The sequence below is a fragment of the Hoplias malabaricus genome, chromosome 9, assembly GCF_029633855.1.
Source record: "Hoplias malabaricus isolate fHopMal1 chromosome 9, fHopMal1.hap1, whole genome shotgun sequence".
In the NCBI taxonomy this organism is placed as follows: Eukaryota; Metazoa; Chordata; class Actinopteri; order Characiformes; family Erythrinidae; genus Hoplias; species Hoplias malabaricus.
This window is the reverse complement of record NC_089808.1, coordinates 24,378,047-24,404,991: the sequence shown is the minus strand read 5'-3', so window position 1 is coordinate 24,404,991 and position 26,945 is coordinate 24,378,047. Positions and strand designations below refer to the sequence as shown.

Here is a 26,945-nt window from a genome sequence, read left to right as displayed (position 1 = left end):
CTGTAAAAGTGAAATAAAAGGAGCAAAGATCCAACCTAGTGTCCCTTAAATACATAAGTGCTGATGTCATATTGCTGGGCTTACTTTTTGCTTTTTTTTTTTTTTTTTACTTTAAAATGGCATCTTTGCAAACAGTCTCAGAAGCATGGATTCAGACAGGGTTTCACATCTCACACACCTAAGGAACCAATCCCATCAATATTGGACTGGGCTTTCCAGCTGCAGGTATGACAGGGGTTGGAGGCAGGGACAGTTTGCAGGTGCAAAGATCTGTGCATGCTGAATGAAGGCGTATGAATGTGGAGAGTTACATCAAAACCAATTTTGAGGCCTTAGGGGATGTTTATCTAGGACAGAACGTCTACGTCTGTATTTCTTTATTTCAGAGAGGAGCTTATAGGGGCTTTAACTACAATAGAAACACGCAGCTTGTGTGTAGCTACCCAAAGAAAACAAGGTATATCCATTTGTTACACAACATGTGAACACAGATGAACCAGAAAATGAATTGAGAAAGTAACAACCACACACACTGTATAGTCAAATACCGCCCCCCAGCCATCTCTCCTCAGCTGCTCCTGGGTTAGTTTGGGAACAGAGCTGAATGGAGACGAAATTTTGGCTCACCTCGCACAGCGGGATTTTACTGTGATAATTCTCCTCATCCTCGTCGCCTGGGTTCCTCCAACTCGTCGCCATCACTTCGCTTCACCTAAACCACCAATCTCCCGCCACAGTCAACATCTAGGTGAACGTCCGAATAATCCAAAAACCATCAGGTTATAACGGAAACGCCCACCCTGCCTCCTTTCTGCGCTCCCTTGGATGAAGAGTGCTGGAGAAAAAGAGAGGTTAAGTATTAAATTCTGTGTGCTAAAAATCACGTTTACACCCTCACAAACAACTGTTTAATACACCAGCGTACACCCTTCACTGCCGTATTTCTAAGTCAAACTCCAACTTAAGACCTTTTTAATTCGTCACAAGCTGAATTGTGTCATTAATAATAAAATAAGCCTGTCTCGATTAAAGGAACACTAAGTAAGATTTGCCCCATCACTGTCCTGAAATCAAATGGGAAGGTGTTTTTCTACCCTCCTCCAAAGCTACACAGTGCAGTTTCCACAGTGACTGGCACAGAGAAACAACACCAGAGGCTCTATTCTCCCTCTTACAACTCAGTGGATCATCACAATGAATGATAATATAATGCTACATAGTGTTCCTCTAAAATGTGAAAATACATTTCCATAATTCCATAAAAACCTGTCTGTTGGGGTCGGTTAAATTATGCAAATTAATGAGCCAGTGATGACACTCTCGTAATGAAGGGTCCACTTGCACATTTCCTCACCGCATGGGTGTTTCTCCATCAATATGGAAACAAAATAACAACACAGCAGAACCCCACCTCCTTCTACAGCACTACACCCACTTCAGTGTGTTGTTCAAAATTCAACCAAAGAGAGTTAGCTGAACGTAGCTACCAGTTAACTACAGTAAGGCATTCAATATTCAGCATTAGGCCACTCCTTACCAAATACAAACACAAATAAATAATGCAAAATATATTTATAATGATGTATTAATGATGTCTACTGGAATATTTGAATACCTTTCTACATCTCACAATCAATGTTAATCCTAACCACATTCAGCAGCTCCTTTGTTTAACCTGTGGATATAACTCTTTTTTTTCTATTTCCTTTTATCTGCGCGCCACGTCTTTGCAGATCCACAATGTTGACCTGTTCTCACACAGGAAGGATGGACACAAACAGCTGTGGAGGTGTTCAAATTTGATGTGAATATGGGTGAGATTTAATTTTCTCGTCTCTCTCTCTCTCTCTCAAACTATATTAATCTGTAAGTGCTGTTTATCACCTGGTCTCCGTGGCTGGTTTTTGTTTTTTGGTCGTTCCATGGTCTGTGAAAGACCGCCTTTTACTGGGAATTAATTGACTTTAGGGTGGTCTCTTATTTTGTATGGATTTGTAAACAACAATTAAATATTTTGAAACTTTTTTGCCATTTTTTATGAACAAATATGTCCCACATGGTTCCCACCATCAGGGACCACCAACAAAAACAGCTTAGAGCAGCAAAACCCCTGAGTGGTTCCCAAAGTGCCACATGGCTTAAAGTGCGACTCCCTGCTGTTTTTTTGGGGGGTTGCTACCCCAACAACTCCAACAAGTGCCGTAAAGAAGCCCGCATGAATATCAATACAACTCTACCGCATGAATAGAAATGTGCATATCGGATCTCTGTGTTTATCTCAAACCCATGCTACATCTGCCTTTATGCCTTTTATTTTCTATTTGGCACCAGAAACAGACAACAACACTCTGTACTGTTTGTAATTAAATAGAGAGCTTTAGTCATAAACAATGAACAAATGTATGTAAATGAGCGCTGTTTTAATTGGCTGCCCAGGCTGAAACACTCCTTACCACTTCACATGAGCTGTAGAGCCTGTTTACAGGTGAGAAAACATGAGACTTGACTTGTGCAAATATGATAACACATTTAAATACAACACAAAACCAACAAAGCAGATATATTCAAACTTTCACATGTGACTGATTATGTTCATGCGTTTTTGTGACCACACAGATAGATAAAACTAAAGTGTCCCATTTTTCGACATATTGGCTCTTTAAGCCAGCTCCAACCTGAGACAAACAAGACCCCACTTGAAGAAAAATAGGTAATATTTAACTTGGGAAAAGTCTTAAGGTGGTATTTTTGTTTGGCTATTTAACTTCTCACTTTTGAAGCCTCTGACACGTTCAGGTCACAGTTTTGACTCATTTAAGTTTAAAGCTGTTCGTTTTCCAAACTTAGGAAAACTTTAATTTGCTTTTCAAGTTGGAATTTTCCATTCCACCTTAAACGGCGCAACTATGGTCCTCCACTTAAGGAGGAACGGAAAATTCGAACATGAAGCTGTAGAATAAGACGCCCACTAAGGCTTTGAGGAACTTCAACACTTATCAAAGCAATTCGAGTATATAAAATAAAACATACGATGTTCTAAAGGATAGTTTAAACCACTCTTTATTATATAAATTAATACAAATAAACCACAGTCTGGCCGTTAGCTTAGCCCCTCGCCATTGTACTGTATTGTGTTGTGAGTTGCGGTTTTACCTGTTGGACACGGGGACGTCCTGAAATCCCATTTAAAACTAAAAAAACCTCCTCAACTCCACGACAACTGACAGATAACTCCACACTTCAACTCGCGGTCCCGCCGCATCTCCCTTTCAACGGTTTTTATCAACTTAAAAACACGATCTGAAAGTTTTAGAGAGTCGAATCGCACGCTCGGACGCCGAACAATGTTGGAATTGTGTTGGAGACGTACGAATCCAGAAGGAATCGGTTCCTGTGACTCTGTTCCTTTCAATATATCAGTTGAACCGATTCCAACTGAATCGAAGTTTTGTTTTTATTGTTGTTGCACATGATGCATCTTCGGGGTGTGGACGGTGAGGTATTTGACAAATCAAGATTTCCCCGTTTAGCCGGATAACTTAAGCCAAAAGTTTAGGACTCTCCAACAGGAATGTCCCATAAATCTTTTCCAACTAATCAGGTTTGATTCTGGGTTTTAGTTATTTCGCTAAATTGAAAAATCCTGCTTTGTTGTACACCTCTATAATTTGTTGAGTACCCCCTCCCCACACCGAGGATTTATAAATAATTTATTATCTAGATAACGTAAGACCAGAACTGAGGATTGCCCAATAATAATGTCCCATAGCTCTTTTCCTGTCGGACAGCTTTTGACTTCAGGTTTGAGCTGTCTGGTTAAATTGAGAAATCCTGGGGTTATTCCATCAAACTAGCTAGATAACTTAAGCCCAAAGTTGAGGACTGTCCGACGGAATTGACCCTCAACACTTTATCTAGTAAACAGGCTTGACTTTGGGCTTAAATTATTTGGCTAACCATGACACATTTGGCTTCAGGCTTTATTTGGGGAGAGTGAGGGCTCATATCTCTCCGGCCCTGAAAAAGCTCCACTGCCAGCCCCTTTCATTTAGGAGAGATATTATATTAGATAAATTCTACTTCTTTTTTAAACTGCTTCAATGAACATCTCTGTGTTTTTGTTCCAGCACAGTGCCATTGACCTTCTCTGTTCTTCCACAAATACCTTCTGTAAAATATACAGAGGCCTCTATCTGTTCTTCTGCTTCTGAACTGTTCCTCAAACTCAGAGTCAAACTCAGTGCAGACAAAATCCCTTTAATCCTGCTTTTAATTAAAAACTACTCTTATTCAATTTGATCAGTATTAATTTAAAGTAAATGCATTTTCATCTTTAATAATTGACTATACATCAGTTTTATTACTTTGTATAATCTGTATTTTAAGTTGCTAATAATTATTAATATATAACACAAGAGATCAGTCACTTTTTCAAGTCGAAACGATCATGAATCTTTGAATCGGTTCTTTCGAGTTCAAAATGGGAAGGGATCGGTTCAGATAAACTGAGTCGAACTTCCCATCACTACAAACGTGCTCGGAGGAGGAGAGAGGGCGGGGCTTTTGGAATCCTAGACATCGCCCTCTATCGCCGAGCCCTCCAATCAGCGTCCAGCTTACGCTTGCGGTTTGAATTCCAGCCAATTAGCAGCGTCCTTACGAACAGACGCTGTTTTTCTTCTTTGAAATGTCTTTCAATGCAGTTAATACATTACAAGCTTTTATTTATTTATCTATCGTCACTTTCTTATAAATGGTGATATAATAAAACTGGGTATTTATACTTAAGTTCTATACATTTATGCTATTAATATTACTATAAACAATACGTTTTAAATAATGTTATTTAAGCAGTATTGATTTAACTTACACAAAGTCAGAGATTAAGTATAGTCCTGGACAATATCATCCTTTCAATGGAATATCACAATTCAAAATGCTGTGTAGTCCAGGACTAGGTTTAATTCTACCTTTATTCTTCATGGAAGGTTTTACACTAGATGATGAAATATTGTGAGGATTTGATTGTATTCAAATATGAGAACATATCTGAGTTCAGGTACTGATGCTGGGTGATTAGTTTTGGATCAGAAGCCACTCCTCCCTCTCTCATTCTCTCTCTCTCACACACACACATACATTCCCTCTATTCTTTGGCTCTCTCTCCCTCTCTGAGCAGCTGTTTTGGCTGGATTACTGCAGTCACATGTTCTAACCCGGTTCAGTGTGAGGTCGAATCTCGGTGTGTGTGTGATTGGCAGGAGTTCAGGAATGTGTGTGTTGTGTGTGTGTGTAGTCACTCTGGTCGGATCCCTTCTGGTTGTCACCCTCATAGTTATTAGGATGTAAATACACCAACTGCAAACACAGAAAACACAAGAAATGCTCAAAACTGAAGAGACAGTACTCTGTCCAACACCTCTGGGATCAACTACAGTCTCTGAATTAAAGGTACTTTACAGGTACATTATTGTCACTAAAGGTAAAAAAAAAACTGTGTAATGTATATTTAAAGGTACAGCAGTGGCGTTCAAGTCCAGTTGTGCGTCCATCCGAGCAATGTTCCAACCTCATGGCTAAAGTCCTCCCAGAAAAGCAGAGGCCTGAAGAAAGCTGGTATCTTTGTGTGAAGAGCAAAGCAGACGCAGACTGAAAGAAGAGAAAACGGAGCTGCGCTCTGGAAACGTGTTGAGTTTCCGAGGGTCCGGACAAATGTTCCTTTCATTGGCAGCTGGCAGAAGGGGGGCCACCTGTTCTAGGGATTTGTAGCTCTCTGTGCAGAGGGTCTTTCAGGCCTAGAGCTCCTCTCCCAGACGCTCGGCGGAGAATTCAGCCTTTAAACTGGACAAAAACGTCAGCTGTGTGAGGGTCAGACACAAGCCCGGAATTATTACAGCACCAGCTCAGGCTTAGGGTTGTCTGGACCACAGTCAGTCCACTCACACCATAAAGGGGGAAAAATCACATCTGGGCAAGTCCTTAAAGGGGAATTTAATCAGTTTTTATAAAATAATTCCATGATACAATGTTTGAGATTTAAACCAAGTCTTTCAAGTCTTTAGGCTATGATCAGATCTCAGAATTATCTCCATTGCAAAATATTTGGGAAGAAAATGTCCCACTCCTACCATCGATTAAAACCTTAAAAACTTATCTGTGTTCTTCAAAGGTATAGATGTAGAATAATTACTTCCAACATTGAAGTCCTCCAACACCTTAAAGGAAATGTCTATGATTGTGGGCAATCACAGTTCTCTCTGGTTGTTTACATTCAGAAGCTAAGCGTCTTTTAAGGCAGAGGTGTAAATTGCCTGTAAGTGCTTATTCATTGTTTGAATTCCAACAGAAACTAATGTGTAACTCAAGGTGTTTAGTTTTGTAGCACTGTCGCTAATGCAGTTAGCCATCTCCCGAGTTTGGACACATTTCCACCTTAAGTGATCCAAAACAGCAAAAATAAGTCAACATTAACCACCTATGAAGTAGGAATAGAGCAACATCCTCATCTCGTTTGGTGCTTTTCAGCATTTGGAGTCTCTCCGTTGTCTAAAAACATCCAGATGGTGTTTCTCTGCCATGAGCAGAGAGAGAGAAAGCCTAGGCATACCGGACCCAAGACACAATGTTTTTTTTACACATTTACAGACACTAGGGCTTCATAAACACATTAGAGTGGTTTCCAGCGCAAACTGACCTCAGAGCTGCACATGGAAACATATTCTGAATTTTATAAAAAAAAGTGTCTTTTTTTCTTATTACAATTATGAACTACACCTTTACATGGAGCTTAGTTAGAACTCTATGAATATGCAACTAGTCCTCCACAAGCCACCACGAGTTATCAGGTTTGTAAACACCACCTTACCCACATTAAGAAGAATAAATAGTGAATTTACACTGGAGGGTGTATTTAAAATGTCTTTGCTATATGTAAATGAGCTCTGTTCTGATTTGCTGCCCTGATTCAGAAAGCTGTCCAAGCTGAAACACTCCTTATAACATCATGGGTGGGGCTAAACTTCTGACTTCATAGTGACATCACAAGAAGTTCAAAATGGACTGTTTTTGCAGCTTATTTCCATGTATGATATGAATTTGGAAACGGACAATAATCATTGAAACATAACATGCTTTTTAAATTTATTTTATTTTTTAAAGAATACTTTTATAGTGTTACAGTTTCATGAGAATAAGACTCTGAAAGTTCCTTCTGAACTGTAGGGACTTAGGAACTGAGGACAGGTGACCGTTAACTGCCCATATGCTTTTGTTTTCCCAGCAGAGGAACCTGAAACCTTGCCTTTCTGCTCAAACACTGGAGTCCTGTGTCACCCATGTGTAATAGGCTTCTGTAATTCACACTCCTGCTCCTCCTCTCCAGCGCTATTATGACCTGCTTCACTTTTATTTACCACCAATTCACCAGTTCAGTGACTGTTTGATAAAGAAACAGAAAGGAAAGGTTTAAAAAATAGGGAAGGTTTACAAAATGGAAAAGGATCAAAATTGTATTTGTGTTAGGTATACAAGGATTTTTTAAAAGTTTTTAAGTTTTTTTTGTAACATACAATTGTAATTCAAAATTCAAACATTCAAGCACTTTTGTCATTTTATGGTAACTGTTGTGTAGTTTTAAAAATGACCATTCACATTTTATTCAACTTAAAAATAACGTAAAAATGAAGCAGTGTGAAAGCTGCATTTGTTATGTGCTCCACCAGGAAAAAGCGCTGCAGAAGACTGTGATAATTTGTTCCTGGGGAAAATATTGCATCCAAAAGTGTGTGTGTGTTTGGGTTTAGACTATTTAAAGATGGGGATTTTGTTGTTAGCCATCATGAATACCATTTTAATGCTTCATTTTTAGTTTTTTTTGTTTTTTTTTAATAAAATGGCAATTATTTTTAATATGACACAACACTTACCATACAATGACAAAAGAGTGGAGAATGATTGAATTTTTAATTACAAGTTAAACAAAAATGCTTTAAAAAGTACACCTTATACATAACTTTACACTGTTTATGACACCAATAATAGGTACATAACCTGTGCTTCTGACCAAATAAGAAAAGCAGTCTGAACTTAATTCCCACTTGGAAAGTCATGCAAGCATTAAGACATTGTGGCAGCTAACACAGCCGATGGCAAATAAAGCACCATTAGCTTAAGATCAGTCAATGTACAAACAGTAGTGTGTTAAATCTCCAAAACTGACCATAAAGGCAGCTGTTTGGGAAGTTATACTACATCATGCACATTTGTGCTTATCACTAGCATTAGTTGTCCAGTGTGTTACTAACAATGCTAGCCTACATAGGCACTTTGTAAAAACCTTAAAATCCAATGATTTGATAAATAATAGAAGATAGTAAATCACAGACAGTGAAAACTCATTGCCTACATTAGTGCCTGAAATTTGCTTATTTAGCTACGAGGCTAAACTAGCTTAGCAATAAATGTTATATAGCTTTGATTAGCACTGCATTAACATCATCTAAATAGTTATACACAGATTATACTAATAAATAAATCAAACTATGGTGATTTTTAATATGTTAGCATCTTCCTTATGTGGATCTTGACACAGTATGATGCACTGTTAGCAACATGACCCAAATTACATTATATATTAGCATGGCAAAACCAGCAGTAGCAGCCTTTTTCAAAAGTCTCTACCCTTTTCAGTCAGTTTAGAACTTCCTGGAATTTAGTTTTATGAGGTTTATAGTTTGGAAATGTCCCAAATTTTGGTTTCTTATTATTTGTATTCTCAGAAAACACCATGAATAGCTGTGTCCATTCACAAGTGGTTATTCTTCTGGGCGGGATCCCCTAAAGAAAAGACCAACAGATGATTAATGTTTCCAGTAAAGTAATGAAGACCTGCTATATCCGCAGCCCAATTCTCTTCAGCTGTAATTATAAGATGTGCTGGAACCGTCCAGATGTTTGCTGTATGCTCCACCTGTGTTTAAGGCAAACAGGCCAAGCTTTGAGCTCCAGAGGGAGGCAGCATATTAACCAAAATCAAACCTTATAAATGTCACTGTAGTAAATGATTAAATCTGCAGTCATTCTTAATCATCATGTCTAACAGGCACAGGTTACACTATGTGACCACAAATCTGAAATGTGTGGCATTAATATGTAGATTTACTATGCTTCAGGGAAATGTATGCATAACATATGTACATATTGTGGCTGTCCAATTAAAAACAGGTATCTCCAAAAATAGTAACTTTACACCTTCTTACCTTCTTAACATTCAATGGAAGTCAGTGTAAAAAGATTTAATTTCAAGTAATTGTGGAGAATGTGTCCATTCATCATGAAATGTATTACTTTACACAATGTGAAGGACAGCTGCTGTGTTCAAATGATGTAGTAAACTAAAAATCCACAAAAGCGGAGATACATGTTTTTAATAGGACAGTAACAATATGTTGGAATGTTGTTGTGAGGATTTGATGGCGATCAAGCAAAGTCAGGTACAGATGATTAGTTCTGGATCACAATACACCACTCCGATTCATCTCTGAGGGAGGGAGGGTGGAATGTCTGGCCTTTTCTTGTTCTCGTTGTTTGTGAGATCTGTGGAGAGTCTCGAAGTTCCTGAGGGCAACAAGCCTCCACTTCAGACTTTATACTTTAGCTTCCCACTCTCACTGATCACACAAATGTGCTGCAAGAGAGAGAGAGAGAGAGAGAGAGAGAGAGAGAGAGAGAGAGAGAGAGATTATCGCTCCTTTATCTACAAACATCTGATTTCATGAATCACTTGAGCAGCCCCCTATACAATATTCCCTACATTACCCACTACTTATTTACACGGCAACAGAGTTCAGTAATCTTATCTCCATAAATATAGTCATTTACTCTTTGTGAGTATATGTTCCACATAAATATTCATTTATCAGATGGAAAAATGCCTGATGACTACACTTACATCTACACTATTTGGCCAAAAATTGTGGACACTCACAATTGTGTATGTTTTTCTATAAATAAAATCAGCACAGAAGTTACTTACATTGAGATCTCTGAAGTATTCATTGTAATCCAAAGCATAGCCTACTACAAACCGGTTCGGGATCTCAAACCCAACATCTGCAGCAAAGAGGAAGAGTTAGAAAGAGATGAGATGAGAGTTTACCTCAGAAGAACGATTTTAGCCATTTATCTTTAGAAGAAGTATTAATAAAAAAATTCCCTTGTTCAGTGCATGTCCACATTAATGTGAATCTAGAAACGAGCTGTTCTGATTCTGCTCCGCTTCTGATGTCAAGTGCAGAGACTTTTGAATTGCCCCGCCCCCTCATCTGAGTCTGTCCAATCACAGCGATGGACCCGCGTTTATGTGAGAGTGCAAAGACAAGGTAAAACGCAGCAAAACAGACACAACAAGCGCGGAGAATAAAGAGAACAGAGCGAAAACTGCTAAAAACCAGAACTTCTGCTCCTCACTGCTGTGCACTCAGGGTCAGAGTGGACAACGAGCAGCTCATTATCTTTTAAAGGAAAAGGCGCTGAAAGCAGGCGTTTTGAACAGGGCTGTTTAGACAGGGGGAGAACACTGCTGTGGGGTTCGGACCAAAGCAGGTCACAGACAATTCATTAAGAAACAGAACTGTGTTCCACTGCGGAGAAAAAGTACAATATGTCTCCTTTAAAGCATTATTGTGGATATTTTAAAATCCCATTCATTTATGTTAAGAGAATGCAGCCATAACATATAATTCAGTATACAGGTGTGATGCCGACTACAGAATGACAACACTACTTCTACTCACAGTCCGGCAGACAGCCTGAGGCATTCGGGAGCCGTTTCACCAGCAAACTGCAACATAAAGATGGAAATAAAGATGAAGATGGAGATACAGATGAAGAAGCTGTGTTTGGTGAGTGATGGATTAAGATCCACTTGCCTGGATTTTCAGTCACTAATTGAGAACAGGGTATATCTCTCCAAGCGTCAATACCACAACATTCATTCTAGTCCTAAATATGGATAAAGCGAACTGTAACATAGGGCTGGACAATAATTCAATATTGATATATATCACTATGTAAAATGTTTCAATAACTATGACGTTATTATTCAAACATATTTTAATATGTCAATAAACATTTTTTAAAGCAACTGCCACTGCCTGACGGTCATTAAAGGGCGCTGTCGACAGTTCAGCACTTGATTTTAAAATTTTGTTTCAAAAATGTCAATATTGACAAAGCCAAGGGGTTTATGTTTGATTGTGATGTCATATTTCTTGTTTGTTCTTGGAAGGTTTTCAGTGGATTTTATACGGTTCCCATCAAGATCGGAATTATATTGTATCAATCAATATTAAGAAATATATAAATGTATGATATAAGTATATGATTTATATAAATGATATATATTTTGGCCATATCGTCCAGCCCTAATATACCGCATTTCATTGTACTGACTGATTCAGATTGATCAGTTTGAAAAGAAGGATGGGCGATATGACATACACAATACATAAACATGATACTATTCACAAGGTATATTCAAACCCTTAGTGTCCTGGAACCAATTCCATGTGCAATGATGAATCTCTTATTTAAAATGTTATATGCATATAACCTCTGCATGTCCTCCCAGAAACATGATACTATGCATTATGATAATGATATGACACTGTCGTATCATCTACCCTCTTCAGTTTTCTTTTTTTTTTTTTTTTGCATATGTGTATTTCCATACTGTCCACACTGACCCGGCCACTCTGATCATGTTGGGTCTGAACACTCGGACATGGCTCAGTAGAGTCTTCATGGTTTTCCCTGTGTCCACTATAGCCTACAGAAAAAGAGAGAGAGAGAGAGAGAGAGAGAGAGAGAGATGAGGCATGCTCTGCTGACTCAGGACATTCTTGTCTGCTGAACCTCCTCTTGTTCTGATCAGGGCAGGGTCAGGGCTGTCGTCTGTTTTCTGTTTTTATTGATCTTGTAAAGATTTTATTTTTATAATCCTTTATTTTAAGCATCTTTTCATTTAAAATATCAAACCTAATGCAAACTAACCTCAGACTGAAAGATTAATAGTTTATTAATAAAAAAATAATAATAAAAATAAATAAATAAATAAAAATGTTAGAGCTCGCTTACACCTGCAGTTATGCTGTGTGCTGATTATCAGGATTAAATCTGGACAGAGATTATCAACATAAAACACAAATGTAAACAAACAAAATACGCATTTAAACCAGATTCACTCCAGGACTGGGTCCGAAACTCATTTAAACCAGATTCATTTCAGGAGGGGGTCCGAGACTCATTTAAACCAGATTCACTTCAGGAGGGTGTCCGAGACTCATTTAAACCAGATTCACTTCAGGAGGGGGTCCGAGACTCATTTAAACCAGATTCACTTCAGGAGGGGGTCCGAGACTCATTTAAACCAGATTCATTTCAGGAGAGGGTCCGAGACTCATTTAAACCAGATTCACTTCAGGAGGGTGTCCGAGACTCATTTAAACCAGATTCACTTCAGGAGGGGGTCCGAGACTCATTTAAACCAGATTCACTTCAGGAGGGGGTCCGAGACTCGTTTAAACCAGATTCACTTCAGGAGGGGGTCCGAGACTCGTTTAAACCAGATTCACTTCAGAAGAGGATCCGAGACTCATTTAAACCAGATTCACTTCAGGAGGGGGTCCGAGACTCATTTAAACCAGATTCACTTCAGGAGGGTGTCCGAGACTCGTTTAAACTAGATTCACTTCAGGAGGGGGTCCGAGACTCGTTTAAACCAGATTCACTTCAGGAGGGTGTCCGAGACTCATTTAAACCAGATTCACTTCAGGAGGGTGTCCAATACTCTTTTAAACCAGATTCACTTCAGGAGGGGGTCCGAGACTCATTTAAACCAGATTCACTTCAGGAGGGTGTCCAATACTCTTTTAAACCAGATTCACTTCAGGAGGGTGTCCAATACTCTTTTAAACCAGATTCACTTCAGGAGGGGGTCCGAGACTCATTTAAACCAGATTCACTTCAGGAGGGTGTCCAATACTCTTTTAAACCAGATTCACTTCAGGAGGGGGTCCGAGACTCATTTAAACCAGATTCACTTCAGAAGAGGATCCGAGACTCATTTAAACCAGATTCACTTCAGGAGGGGGTCCGAGATTCATTTAAACCAGATTCACTTCAGGAGGGGGTCCGAGACTCGTTTAAACCAGATTCACTTCAGGAGGGGGTCCGAGACTCGTTTAAACCAGATTCACTTCAGGAGGGGGTCCGAGACTCATTTAAACCAGATTCACTTCAGGAGGGGGTCCGAGACTCGTTTAAACCTGATTCACTTCAGGAGAGGTTTCGAGACGCATGTAAGACAGAGTCATTCAGAATGCTTCAGCAGGTGTCACAGTCACTGGTCGGATGAAACCTGTGTGAAATCAGGGTCAGCATATTTGGTGTATGTGTGTTTAACTATGTTAATGTTCCAGAGTAAAAATGGGTTGCTTGTTCTTAAACTGATACAGAAATAATGATCTGCACAGATTTAATCTGGTCTGAAGGGACAGAGTAATAGCCAGAGCCACGAGGGGATGAGCTCGAGTGGACACTGAAAAACAACATAATTGGAAGCTTAAAAGTTTGAATGTCCTCTTCCGACAGCACTCGAATAAAAGCAGAATTTAAATGAGCACAGCGATGAAAAACAGGAGCTTACCTCCACAATCAGGACGTTCTGCAACAGACAGAAATATGAAAAATAATTATGACCAAAGACATAACCCACAAACCACGATTACACAGTCAAGCAGTCTGCGTCAGCCCAGGATATTTATTAAAATAAAAAATATTAACATCTATCTACAGTCGAAAGCATCTTTCATTAATATAATAAAAAAAACATTTAATCAAGAAAACAGGTCCAGGTATTTATTACACACACACACCAATAAATGAAGCCTGCTCTTCTTTCTTTCTGCATTTGAGAACATGAAAGTTCCCCTGAGTAATCCCGTTTTAAGAAGAGGGTGGAGAGAAAGGGGTGGGGGATGGAGAGGGTGGAGAGAGAGAAAGAAGAGGGTGGAGAGAGAAAGGGGGTGTTTGGAGATGAGAAAATGGCAGGAGTGGGGGATTTGGGAAAGTGAGAAAGAGAGAGAAAGATTGGGGGATGTGTGTGTGAGAGAGAGAGACTCATGAATACACGCACACACAGTTTGTTTCCATGCATTGTGGGAACATTATATTGACTTGCGTTCATTTTGTGGGGACTTACACTAACCATAAACAAACCTTCACCTCAACATCTAGTGATTTTCCATTGTGCGGATTTGCTTGTGGTTCCTACAACATGAGTAAAGCCTGGTGTACACACACACACAGAGTTAATCTCATAGAGCATATGATCTGAGTCTGTCAGTAAGCCTCTCTATCCCATTAAACAGGTCTCAGCTGTAATAAACTATTAACGATCTCATACCTCAGTCATCATCTTCATCCCTAATCATCATCATCATCTTCGCCTTCACCCATAATAAAAAAAAAGAGCAGATCTATTTGAAAATAGATTAAGTGTGGAAGACAGCAGTGATACGTGTAGTGTTTGTTAAGACACTTTCTTGTCAGAAGCTGGACACTGAAGCATGGAATTGTCCCGTGTGGGTGTGTTTGTTCAAACTCGGGGTGACGTAAGCGACTTGGCGCCTGCTCGTGTGAACTGGGGGTTTGAGACCGTCTCTGGAAGGCTAAACCGTGTTTTTATCAGAGGGGTCTTTAATTAAAAGGTGGACTGAGAGGTTTGTAAGGGTTGATCTGTCATTTTTTCCTATTCACGGGTTGTGAGATTAATTTCGTCCACTCTAAGATTCCTCACACACTGATAAAGTGAGAGCTGCTGAAGTGAGTCTCACACACACACACACACACACAACATCACCACTTTTGCCTCTCTCACTGATCTTTGAGCTCTGAAATGTGATCACTCAATAGATGCTAGACACTCTCTCTCTCTCTGTCTGCGTGTCTCTCGCTCTCTCTGTCTGCGTGTGTCTCTCTCTCTCTCTGTCTGCGTGTGTCTCTCTCTCTCTGTCTGCGTGTGTCTCTCTCTCTCTCTGTCTGCGTGTGTCTCTCTCTCTCTCTGTCTGCGTGTGTCTCTCTCTCTCTCTGTCTGCGTGTGTCTCTCTCTCTCTCTGTCTGCGTGTCTCTCTCTCTCTCTGTCTGCGTGTGTCTCTCTCTCTCTCTGTCTGCGTGTGTCTCTCTCTCTCTCTGTCTGCGTGTGTCTCTCTCTCTCTCTGTGTCTGCGTGTCTCTCTCTCTCTCTCTGTGTCTGCATGTCTCTCTCTCTCTCTCTGTGTCTGCGTGTCTCTCTCTCTCTCTGTGTCTGCGTGTGTCTCTCTCTCTCTCTCTGTGTCTGCGTGTGTCTCTCTCTCTCTGTGTCTGCGTGTGTCTCTCTCTCTCTCTGTGTCTGCGTGTGTCTCTCTCTCTCTCTCTCTGTCTGCATGTGTCTCTCTCTCTCTCTGTCTGCGTGTGTCTCTCTCTCTCTCTGTCTGCGTGTGTCTCTCTCTCTCTCTGTCTGCGTGTGTCTCTCTCTCTCTCTGTCTGCGTGTGTCTCTCTCTCTCTCTCTGTCTGCGTGTGTCTCTCTCTCTCTGTCTGCGTGTGTCTCTCTCTCTCTCTCTCTCTCTCTGTCTGCGTGTGTCTCTCTCTCTCTGTGTCTGCGTGTGTCTCTCTCTCTCTCTGTGTCTGCGTGTGTCTCTCTCTCTCTCTGTGTCTGCGTGTGTCTCTCTCTCTCTGTCTGCGTGTGTCTCTCTCTCTCTCTCTCTGTCTGCGTGTGTCTCTCTCTCTCTCTCTGTCTGCGTGTGTCTCTCTCTCTCTCTCTGTCTGCGTGTGTCTCTCTCTCTCTGTCTGCGTGTCTCTCTCTCTCTCTGTCTGCGTGTGTGTCTCTCTCTCTCTCTCTCTGTCTGCGTGTGTCTCTCTCTCTGTCTGCGTGTGTCTCTCTCTCTCTGTGTCTGCGTGTGTCTCTCTCTCTCTCTGTGTCTGCGTGTGTCTCTCTCTCTCTCTGTGTCTGCGTGTGTCTCTCTCTCTCTCTGTGTCTGCGTGTGTCTCTCTCTCTCTGTCTGCGTGTGTCTCTCTCTCTCTGTCTGCGTGTGTGTCTCTCTCTCTCTCTCTGTCTGCGTGTGTGTCTCTCTCTCTCTCTCTGTCTGCGTGTGTCTCTCTCTCTCTGTCTGCGTGTCTCTCTCTCTCTCTGTCTGCGTGTGTCTCTCTCTCTCTGTCTGCGTGTGTCTCTCTCTCTCTCTCTCTGTCTGCGTGTGTCTCTCTCTCTCTCTGTCTGCGTGTGTCTCTCTCTCTCTCTCTGTCTGCGTGTGTCTCTCTCTCTCTCTCTGTCTGCGTGTGTCTCTCTCTCTCTCTCTGTCTGCGTGTGTCTCTCTCTCTCTCTCTGTCTGCGTGTGTGTCTCTCTCTCTCTCTGTCTGCGTGTGTCTCTCTCTCTCTCTCTGTCTGCGTGTGTCTCTCTCTCTGTCTGCGTGTGTCTCTCTCTCTCTCTCTCTCTCTGCGTGTGTCTCTCTCTCTCTCTGTGTCTGCGTGTGTCTCTCTCTCTGTGTCTGCGTGTGTCTCTCTCTCTCTCTCTGTGTCTGCGTGTGTCTCTCTCTCTCTCTGTGTCTGCGTGTGTCTCTCTCTCTCTCTGTGTCTGCGTGTGTCTCTCTCTCTCTCTGTGTCTGCGTGTGTCTCTCTCTCTCTCTGTGTCTGCGTGTGTCTCTCTCTCTCTCTGTGTCTGCGTGTGTCTCTCTCTCTCTGTGTCTGCGTGTGTGTCTCTCTCTCTCTGTGTCTGCGTGTGTCTCTCTCTCTCTCTGTGTCTGCGTGTGTCTCTCTCTCTCTCTGTGTCTGCGTGTGTCTCTCTCTCTCTCTGTGTCTGCGTGTGTCTCTCTCTCTCTCTGTCTGCGTGTGTCTCTCTCTCTCTCTCTCTGTCTGCGTGTGTCTCTCTCTCTCTGTCTGCGTGTCTCTCTCTCTCTCTGTCTGCGTGTGTCTCTCTCTCTCTCTCTCTGTCTGCGTGTCTCTCTCTCTCTCTCTCTGTCTGCGTGTGTCTCTCTCTCTCTCTCTGTCTGTCTGCGTGTCTCTCTCTCTCTCTCTGTCTGCGTGTGTCTCTCTCTCTCTGTCTGCGTGTGTCTCTCTCTCTCTCTCTGTCTGCGTGTGTCTCTCTCTCTCTCTCTGTCTGCGTGTGTCTCTCTCTCTCTCTCTGTCTGCGTGTGTCTCTCTCTCTCTCTCTGTCTGCGTGTGTCTCTCTCTCTCTCTCTGCGTGTGTCTCTCTCTCTCTCTCTGCGTGTGTCTCTCTCTCTCTGTGTCTGCGTGTGTCTCTCTCTCTCTCTGTGTCTGCGTGTGTCTCTCTCTCTCTCTGTGTCTGCGTGTGTCTCTCTCTCTCTCTGTGTCTGCGTGTGTCTCTCTCTCTCTCTGTGTCTGCGTGTGTCTCTCTCTCTCTCTGTGTCTGCGTGTGTCTCTCTCTCTCTCTCTGTCTGCGTGTGTCTCTCTCTCTCTCTCTGTCTGCGTGTGTCTCTCTCTCTCTCTCTGTCTGCGTGTGTCTCTCTCTCTCTCTCTGTCTGCGTGTCTCTCTCTCTCTCTGTCTGCGTGTCTCTCTCTCTCTCTGTCTGCGTGTCTCTCTCTCTCTCTGTCTGCGTGTCTCTCTCTCTCTCTCTCTCTCTGTCTGCGTGTGTCTCTCTCTGTCTGCGTGTGTCTCTCTCTCTCTCTGTCTGCGTGTGTGTCTTTCTCTCTCTCTGTCTGCGTGTGTCTCTCTCTCTGTCTGCGTGTGTCTCTCTCTCTCTCTCTGTCTGCGTGTGTCTCTCTCTCTCTCTCTGTCTGCGTGTGTCTCTCTCTCTCTCTCTGTCTGCGTGTGTCTCTCTCTCTCTCTGTCTGCGTGTGTCTCTCTCTCTCTCTCTGTCTGCGTGTGTCTCTCTCTCTCTCTCTGTGTCTGCGTGTGTCTCTCTCTCTCTGTCTGTGTCGGCCAAGTGCCAATTGTTGAATTTTATCCTTGGTCAAGCGAAACTGGCCATTTACATCAGTCGAAAAAACAAGGTGGAACAGGACACTGACAGTGAGGTCATAAGGGTTTTTATCAGACTGGTGAGATCAAGGATTTTTATTGATTTTAATTTTTATAAGTGCATGAAAACTCTGGAGGTGTTTGAGGAGGTGTGGTGCTGTGGGGGAGGGGTGTGTTCTGTATGTGATGGTGAACTAATTTTTAATCCATTTTTCATTTAAATGCACTTTTTATATATATACCCAGGTTTTATAGTGTAAGTGTTGTTTACAAGTAGTTTTTATGTTTCAAAATTGAACTTGGACGAATATTGAGTCCAACTGTTGATAATAAAGGACCCTAAAAGTCAAAAAAAAGTCTCTGTCTGTGTCTGCGTGTGTCTCTCTCTCTCTCTCTCTCTGTGTCTGTGTGTGTGTCTCTCTCTCTCTCTGTGTCTGCGTGTGTGTCTCTCTCTCTCTCTGTGTCTGCGTGTGTGTCTCTCTCTCTCTCTGTGTCTGTGTGTGTGTCTCTCTCTCTCTCTGTGTCTGCGTGTGTCTCTCTCTCTCTCTCTGTGTCTGCGTGTGTCTCTCTCTCTCTCTCTCTCTGTGTCTGCGTGCGTCTCTCTCTCTCTCTCTGTCTGCGTGCTTCTCTCTCTCTCTCTCTCTGTCTGCGTGCGTCTCTCTCTCTCTCTCTGTCTGCGTGCGTCTCTCTCTCTCTCTCTCTCTGTCTGCGTGCGTCTCTCTCTCTCTCTGCCTGCGTCTCTCTCTCTCTCTCTGTCTGCGTGCGTCTCTCTCTCTCTCTGTCTGCGTGCGTCTCTCTCTCTCTCTCTCTCTCTGTCTGCGTGTGTCTCTCTCTCTGTCTGCGTGTCTCTCTCTCTCTCTCTGTCTGTGTCTTTCTCTCTCTCTCTCTCTGTCTGCGTGTGTCTCTCTCTCTCTCTCTGTCTGCGTGTCTCTCTCTCTCTCTCTCTGTCTGCGTGTCTCTCTCTCTCTCTCTGTCTGCGTGTGTGTCTCTCTCTCTCTGTCTGCGTGTGTCTCTCTCTCTCTCTCTCTGTCTGCGTGTGTCTCTCTCTCTCTCTCTGTCTGCGTGTGTCTCTCTCTCTCTCTCTCTCTGTCTGCGTGCGTCTCTCTCTCTCTCTGTGTGCGTCTCTCTCTCTCTCTGTCTGCGTGCGTCTCTCTCTCTCTCTGTCTGCGTGCGTCTCTCTCTCTCTCTGTCTGCGTGCGTCTCTCTCTCTCTCTCTGTCTGCGTGCGTCTCTCTCTCTCTCTCTCTGTCTGCGTGCGTCTCTCTCTCTCTCTCTCTGTCTGCGTGCGTCTCTCTCTCTCTCTCTGTCTGTCTGCGTGCGTCTCTCTCTCTCTCTCTCTGTCTGCGTGCGTCTCTCTCTCTCTCTCTGTGTCTGCGTGCGTCTCTCTCTCTCTCTGCCTGCGTCTCTCTCTCTCTCTGTCTGCGTGCGTCTCTCTCTCTCTCTGTCTGCGTGCGTCTCTCTCTCTCTCTCTGTCTGCGTGTGTCTCTCTCTCTGTCTGCGTGTCTCTCTCTCTCTCTCTGTCTGCGTGTGTCTCTCTCTCTGTCTGCGTGTGTCTCTCTCTCTCTCTCTCTCTGTCTGCGTGTGTCTCTCTCTCTCTCTCTCTCTCTGCGTGTGTCTCTCTCTCTCTCTCTCTCTCTCTGTCTGCGTGTGTCTCTCTCTCTCTCTCTGTCTGCGTGTGTCTCTCTCTCTCTCTCTGTCTGCGTGTCTCTCTCTCTCTCTCTCTCTGTCTGCGTGTCTCTCTCTCTCTCTCTCTGCGTGTGTCTCTCTCTCTCTCTCTGTCTGCGTGTGTCTCTCTCTCTCTCTGTCTGCGTGTGTCTCTCTCTCTCTCTGTCTGCGTTTGTCTCTCTCTGTCTGCGTGTGTCTCTCTCTGTCTGCGTGTGTCTCTCTCTCTCTCTCTCTGCGTGTCTCTCTCTCTCTCTGTCTTCGTGTGTCTCTCTCTCTCTGTCTGCGTGTGTCTCTCTCTCTCTCTGTCTGCATGTGTGTCTCTCTCTCTCTCTGTCTGCATGTGTGTCTCTCTCTCTCTCTCTGTCTGCGCGTGTCTCTCTCTCTCTCTCTGTCTGCGCGTGTCTCTCTCTCTCTCTCTGTCTGCGCGTGTCTCTCTCTCTCTCTCTGTCTGCGCGTGTCTCTCTCTCTCTCTCTGTCTGCGCGTCTCTCTCTCTCTCTCTGTCTGCGTGTGTCTCTCTCTCTCTCTCTGTCTGCGTGTGTCTCTCTCTCTCTCTGTCTGCGTGTCTCTCTCTCTCTCTCTGTCTGCGTGTCTCTCTCTCTCTCTCTGTCTGCGTGTCTCTCTCTCTCTCTCTGTCTGCGTGTCTCTCTCTCTCTCTCTGTCTGCGTGTCTCTCTCTCTCTCTCTGTCTGCGTGTCTCTCTCTCTCTCTCTCTCTGTCTGCGTGTCTCTCTCTCTCTCTGTCTGCGTGTCTCTCTCTCTCTCTGTCTGCGTGTCTCTCTCTCTCTCTCTCTGTCTGCGTGTGTCTCTCTCTCGCTCTGTCTGCGTGTGTCTCTCTCTCTCTCTGTCTGCGTGTGTCTCTCTCTCTCTGTCTGCATGTGTGTCTCTCTCTCTCTCTGTCTGCATGTGTGTCTCTCTCTCTCTGTCTGCATGTGTGTCTCTCTCTCTCTCTCTGTCTGCGCGTGTCTCTCTCTCTCTCTCTGTCTGCGTGTCTCTCTCTCTCTCTGTCTGCGTGTGTCTCTCTCTCTCTCTCTGTCTGCGTGTCTCTCTCTCTCTCTGTCTGCGTGCGTCTCTCTCTCTCTCTCTCTGTCTGCGTGCGTCTCTCTCTCTCTCTCTGTCTGTCTGCGTGCGTCTCTCTCTCTCTCTCTCTGTCTGCGTGCGTCTCTCTCTCTCTCTCTCTCTCTGTGTCTGCGTGCGTCTCTCTCTCTCTCTCTCTCTCTGTGTCTGCGTGCGTCTCTCTCTCTCTCTGCCTGCGTCTCTCTCTCTGTCTGCGTGCGTCTCTCTCTCTCTCTGTCTGCGTGCGTCTCTCTCTCTCTCTCTGTCTGCGTGTGTCTCTCTCTCTGTCTGCGTGTCTCTCTCTCTCTCTCTGTCTGCGTGTGTCTCTCTCTCTGTCTGCGTGTGTCTCTCTCTCTCTCTCTCTCTGTCTGCGTGTGTCTCTCTCTCTCTCTCTCTCTGTCTGCGTGTGTCTCTCTCTCTCTCTCTCTGTCTCTGCGTGTGTCTCTCTCTCTCTGTCTGCGTGTGTCTCTCTCTCTCTCTCTGTCTGCGTGTGTCTCTCTCTCTCTCTGTCTGCGTGTGTCTCTCTCTCTCTCTCTCTGTCTGCGTGTCTCTCTCTCTCTCTCTCTCTGTCTGCGTGTCTCTCTCTCTCTCTCTCTCTGTCTGCGTGTCTCTCTCTCTCTCTCTCTGTCTGCGTGTCTCTCTCTCTCTCTCTGTCTGCGTGTGTCTCTCTCTCTCTCTGTCTGCGTGTGTCTCTCTCTCTCTCTGTCTGCGTGTGTCTCTCTCTGTCTGCGTGTGTCTCTCTCTGTCTGCGTGTGTCTCTCTCTCTCTCTCTGCGTGTCTCTCTCTCTCTCTGTCTTCGTGTGTCTCTCTCTCTCTGTCTGCGTGTGTCTCTCTCTCTCTCTGTCTGCATGTGTGTCTCTCTCTCTCTCTGTCTGCATGTGTGTCTCTCTCTCTCTCTCTGTCTGCGCGTGTCTCTCTCTCTCTCTCTGTCTGCGCGTGTCTCTCTCTCTCTCTCTGTCTGCGCGTGTCTCTCTCTCTCTCTCTGTCTGCGCGTGTCTCTCTCTCTCTCTCTGTCTGCGCGTGTCTCTCTCTCTCTCTCTGTCTGCGCGTGTCTCTCTCTCTCTCTGTCTGCGCGTCTCTCTCTCTCTCTCTGTCTGCGCGTCTCTCTCTCTCTCTCTGTCTGCGCGTCTCTCTCTCTCTCTCTGTCTGCGCGTCTCTCTCTCTCTCTGTCTGCGTGTCTCTCTCTCTCTCTCTCTGTCTGCGTGTCTCTCTCTCTCTCTGTCTGCGTGTCTCTCTCTCTCTCTGTCTGCGTGTCTCTCTCTCTCTCTGTCTGCGTGTCTTCTCTCTCTCTCTGTCTGCGTGTGTCTCTCTCTCGCTCTGTCTGCGTGTGTCTCTCTCTCTCTCTGTCTGCATGTGTGTCTCTCGCTCTCTCTGTCTGCATGTGTGTCTCTCTCTCTCTCTGTCTGCATGTGTGTCTCTCTCTCTCTGTCTGCATGTGTGTCTCTCGTCTCTCTCTCTGTCTGCGCGTGTCTCTCTCTCTCTCTCTGTCTGCGTGTGTCTCTTCTTCTCTCTGTCTGCGTGTGTCTCTCTCTCTCTCTCTGTCTGCGTGTCTCTCTCTCTCTCTGTCTGCGTGTCTCTCTCTCTCTCTGTCTGCGTGTCTCTCTCTCTCTCTGTCTGCGTGTCTCTCTCTCTCTCTCTGTCTGCGTGTCTCTCTCTCTCTCTGTCTGCGTGTCTCTCTCTCTCTCTGTCTGCGTGTCTCTCTCTCTCTCTGTCTGCGTGTCTCTCTCTCTCTCTGTCTGCGTGTCTCTCTCTCTCTCTGTCTGCGTGTCTCTCTCTCTCTGTCTGCGTGTCTCTCTCTCTCTCTGTCTGCGTGTCTCTCTCTCTCTCTGTCTGCGTGTCTCTCTCTCTCTGTCTGCGTGTCTCTCTCTCTCTCTGTCTGCGTGTGTCTCTCTCTCTCTCTCTGTCTGCGTGTCTCTCTCTCTCTCTCTCTGTCTGCGTGTCTCTCTCTCTCTCTCTCTGTCTGCGTGTCTCTCTCTCTCTCTCTCTGTCTGCGTGTCTCTCTCTCTCTCTCTGTCTGCGTGTCTCTCTCTCTCTCTCTGTCTGCGTGTGTCTCTCTCTCTCTGTCTGCGTGTCTCTCTCTCTCTCTGTCTGCGTGTGTGTCTCTCTCTCTCTCTCTCTGTCTGCGTGTGTCTCTCTCTCTGTCTGCGTGTGTCTCTCTCTCTCTGTGTCTGCGTGTGTCTCTCTCTCTCTCTGTGTCTGCGTGTGTCTCTCTCTCTCTCTGTGTCTGCGTGTGTCTCTCTCTCTCTCTGTGTCTGCGTGTGTCTCTCTCTCTCTGTCTGCGTGTGTCTCTCTCTCTCTGTCTGCGTGTGTGTCTCTCTCTCTCTCTCTGTCTGCGTGTGTGTCTCTCTCTCTCTCTCTGTCTGCGTGTGTCTCTCTCTCTCTGTCTGCGTGTCTCTCTCTCTCTCTGTCTGCGTGTGTCTCTCTCTCTCTGTCTGCGTGTGTCTCTCTCTCTCTCTCTCTGTCTGCGTGTGTCTCTCTCTCTCTCTGTCTGCGTGTGTCTCTCTCTCTCTCTCTGTCTGCGTGTGTCTCTCTCTCTCTCTCTGTCTGCGTGTGTCTCTCTCTCTCTCTCTGTCTGCGTGTGTCTCTCTCTCTCTCTCTGTCTGCGTGTGTGTCTCTCTCTCTCTCTGTCTGCGTGTGTCTCTCTCTCTCTCTCTGTCTGCGTGTGTCTCTCTCTCTGTCTGCGTGTGTCTCTCTCTCTCTCTCTCTCTCTGCGTGTGTCTCTCTCTCTCTCTGTGTCTGCGTGTGTCTCTCTCTCTGTGTCTGCGTGTGTCTCTCTCTCTCTCTCTGTGTCTGCGTGTGTCTCTCTCTCTCTCTGTGTCTGCGTGTGTCTCTCTCTCTCTCTGTGTCTGCGTGTGTCTCTCTCTCTCTCTGTGTCTGCGTGTGTCTCTCTCTCTCTCTGTGTCTGCGTGTGTCTCTCTCTCTCTCTGTGTCTGCGTGTGTCTCTCTCTCTCTGTGTCTGCGTGTGTGTCTCTCTCTCTCTGTGTCTGCGTGTGTCTCTCTCTCTCTCTGTGTCTGCGTGTGTCTCTCTCTCTCTCTGTGTCTGCGTGTGTCTCTCTCTCTCTCTGTGTCTGCGTGTGTCTCTCTCTCTCTCTGTCTGCGTGTGTCTCTCTCTCTCTCTCTCTGTCTGCGTGTGTCTCTCTCTCTCTGTCTGCGTGTCTCTCTCTCTCTCTGTCTGCGTGTGTCTCTCTCTCTCTCTCTCTGTCTGCGTGTCTCTCTCTCTCTCTCTCTGTCTGCGTGTGTCTCTCTCTCTCTCTCTGTCTGTCTGCGTGTCTCTCTCTCTCTCTCTGTCTGCGTGTGTCTCTCTCTCTCTGTCTGCGTGTGTCTCTCTCTCTCTCTCTGTCTGCGTGTGTCTCTCTCTCTCTCTCTGTCTGCGTGTGTCTCTCTCTCTCTCTCTGTCTGCGTGTGTCTCTCTCTCTCTCTCTGTCTGCGTGTGTCTCTCTCTCTCTCTCTGCGTGTCTCTCTCTCTCTCTCTGCGTGTGTCTCTCTCTCTCTGTGTCTGCGTGTGTCTCTCTCTCTCTCTGTGTCTGCGTGTGTCTCTCTCTCTCTCTGTGTCTGCGTGTGTCTCTCTCTCTCTCTGTGTCTGCGTGTGTCTCTCTCTCTCTCTGTGTCTGCGTGTGTCTCTCTCTCTCTCTGTGTCTGCGTGTGTCTCTCTCTCTCTCTGTGTCTGCGTGTGTCTCTCTCTCTCTCTCTGTCTGCGTGTGTCTCTCTCTCTCTCTCTGTCTGCGTGTGTCTCTCTCTCTCTCTCTGTCTGCGTGTGTCTCTCTCTCTCTCTCTGTCTGCGTGTCTCTCTCTCTCTCTGTCTGCGTGTCTCTCTCTCTCTCTGTCTGCGTGTCTCTCTCTCTCTCTGTCTGCGTGTCTCTCTCTCTCTCTCTCTCTCTGTCTGCGTGTGTCTCTCTCTGTCTGCGTGTGTCTCTCTCTCTCTCTGTCTGCGTGTGTGTCTTTCTCTCTCTCTGTCTGCGTGTGTCTCTCTCTCTGTCTGCGTGTGTCTCTCTCTCTCTCTCTGTCTGCGTGTGTCTCTCTCTCTCTCTCTGTCTGCGTGTGTCTCTCTCTCTCTCTCTGTCTGCGTGTGTCTCTCTCTCTCTCTGTCTGCGTGTGTCTCTCTCTCTCTCTCTGTCTGCGTGTGTCTCTCTCTCTCTCTCTGTGTCTGCGTGTGTCTCTCTCTCTCTGTCTGTGTCGGCCAAGTGCCAATTGTTGAATTTTATCCTTGGTCAAGCGAAACTGGCCATTTACATCAGTCGAAAAAACAAGGTGGAACAGGACACTGACAGTGAGGTCATAAGGGTTTTTATCAGACTGGTGAGATCAAGGATTTTTATTGATTTTAATTTTTATAAGTGCATGAAAACTCTGGAGGTGTTTGAGGAGGTGTGGTGCTGTGGGGGAGGGGTGTGTTCTGTATGTGATGGTGAACTAATTTTTAATCCATTTTTCATTTAAATGCACTTTTTATATATATACCCAGGTTTTATAGTGTAAGTGTTGTTTACAAGTAGTTTTTATGTTTCAAAATTGAACTTGGACGAATATTGAGTCCAACTGTTGATAATAAAGGACCCTAAAAGTCAAAAAAAAGTCTCTGTCTGTGTCTGCGTGTGTCTCTCTCTCTCTCTCTCTCTGTGTCTGTGTGTGTGTCTCTCTCTCTCTCTGTCTGTCTGCGTGCGTCTCTCTCTCTCTCTCTCTGTCTGCGTGCGTCTCTCTCTCTCTCTCTGTCTGTCTGCGTGCGTCTCTCTCTCTCTCTCTCTGTCTGCGTGCGTCTCTCTCTCTCTCTGTGTCTGCGTGCGTCTCTCTCTCTCTCTGCCTGCGTCTCTCTCTCTCTCTGTCTGCGTGCGTCTCTCTCTCTCTCTGTCTGCGTGCGTCTCTCTCTCTCTCTCTGTCTGCGTGTGTCTCTCTCTCTGTCTGCGTGTCTCTCTCTCTCTCTCTGTCTGCGTGTGTCTCTCTCTCTGTCTGCGTGTGTCTCTCTCTCTCTCTCTCTCTGTCTGCGTGTGTCTCTCTCTCTCTCTCTCTCTCTGCGTGTGTCTCTCTCTCTCTCTCTCTCTCTCTGTCTGCGTGTGTCTCTCTCTCTCTCTCTGTCTGCGTGTGTCTCTCTCTCTCTCTCTGTCTGCGTGTCTCTCTCTCTCTCTCTCTCTGTCTGCGTGTCTCTCTCTCTCTCTCTCTGCGTGTGTCTCTCTCTCTCTCTCTGTCTGCGTGTGTCTCTCTCTCTCTCTGTCTGCGTGTGTCTCTCTCTCTCTCTGTCTGCGTTTGTCTCTCTCTGTCTGCGTGTGTCTCTCTCTGTCTGCGTGTGTCTCTCTCTCTCTCTCTCTGCGTGTCTCTCTCTCTCTCTGTCTTCGTGTGTCTCTCTCTCTCTGTCTGCGTGTGTCTCTCTCTCTCTCTGTCTGCATGTGTGTCTCTCTCTCTCTCTGTCTGCATGTGTGTCTCTCTCTCTCTCTCTGTCTGCGCGTGTCTCTCTCTCTCTCTCTGTCTGCGCGTGTCTCTCTCTCTCTCTCTGTCTGCGCGTGTCTCTCTCTCTCTCTCTGTCTGCGCGTGTCTCTCTCTCTCTCTCTGTCTGCGCGTCTCTCTCTCTCTCTCTGTCTGCGTGTGTCTCTCTCTCTCTCTCTGTCTGCGTGTGTCTCTCTCTCTCTCTGTCTGCGTGTCTCTCTCTCTCTCTCTGTCTGCGTGTCTCTCTCTCTCTCTCTGTCTGCGTGTCTCTCTCTCTCTCTCTGTCTGCGTGTCTCTCTCTCTCTCTCTGTCTGCGTGTCTCTCTCTCTCTCTCTGTCTGCGTGTCTCTCTCTCTCTCTCTCTCTGTCTGCGTGTCTCTCTCTCTCTCTGTCTGCGTGTCTCTCTCTCTCTCTGTCTGCGTGTCTCTCTCTCTCTCTCTCTGTCTGCGTGTGTCTCTCTCTCGCTCTGTCTGCGTGTGTCTCTCTCTCTCTCTGTCTGCGTGTGTCTCTCTCTCTCTGTCTGCATGTGTGTCTCTCTCTCTCTCTGTCTGCATGTGTGTCTCTCTCTCTCTGTCTGCATGTGTGTCTCTCTCTCTCTCTCTGTCTGCGCGTGTCTCTCTCTCTCTCTCTGTCTGCGTGTCTCTCTCTCTCTCTGTCTGCGTGTGTCTCTCTCTCTCTCTCTGTCTGCGTGTCTCTCTCTCTCTCTGTCTGCGTGCGTCTCTCTCTCTCTCTCTCTGTCTGCGTGCGTCTCTCTCTCTCTCTCTGTCTGTCTGCGTGCGTCTCTCTCTCTCTCTCTCTGTCTGC

The 26,945-nt window shown here is 45.3% G+C and overlaps 2 protein-coding genes across 3 annotated transcripts in view; both read right to left on the bottom strand.

Annotated features, from left to right (window-relative positions):
- The window catches only part of arhgap21b (Rho GTPase activating protein 21b), a 50,766-nt gene extending 47,405 nt beyond the window's left edge, over positions 1-3,361 (bottom strand). The window contains exons 1-2 of the mRNA XM_066680639.1: positions 3,154-3,361; positions 628-835 (exon numbers count right to left, since the gene is read on the bottom strand). Coding sequence (XP_066536736.1) covers positions 628-699 — 72 coding nt within the window. The 5' untranslated portion in view covers positions 700-835; positions 3,154-3,361. The remainder of the gene's footprint in view (positions 1-627; positions 836-3,153) is intronic.
- Positions 3,362-7,173: 3,812 nt separating this feature from the next.
- prtfdc1b (phosphoribosyl transferase domain containing 1b) overlaps positions 7,174-26,945 on the bottom strand; it is a 26,134-nt gene continuing 6,362 nt past the window's right edge. Inside the window, exons 5-9 of one of the 2 annotated variants that reach the window (XM_066681708.1) lie at positions 13,706-13,723; positions 11,745-11,827; positions 10,794-10,840; positions 10,034-10,110; positions 7,174-9,685 (exon numbers count right to left, since the gene is read on the bottom strand). In XM_066681708.1, the coding sequence (XP_066537805.1) occupies positions 9,638-9,685; positions 10,034-10,110; positions 10,794-10,840; positions 11,745-11,827; positions 13,706-13,723 (273 nt within the window). In that variant the 3' untranslated portion in view covers positions 7,174-9,637. Of the gene's footprint in view, positions 9,686-10,033; positions 10,111-10,793; positions 10,841-10,928; positions 11,002-11,744; positions 11,828-13,705; positions 13,724-26,945 lie in introns of those variants that run through there. The other variant, XR_010804224.1, reaches the window with a different exon arrangement.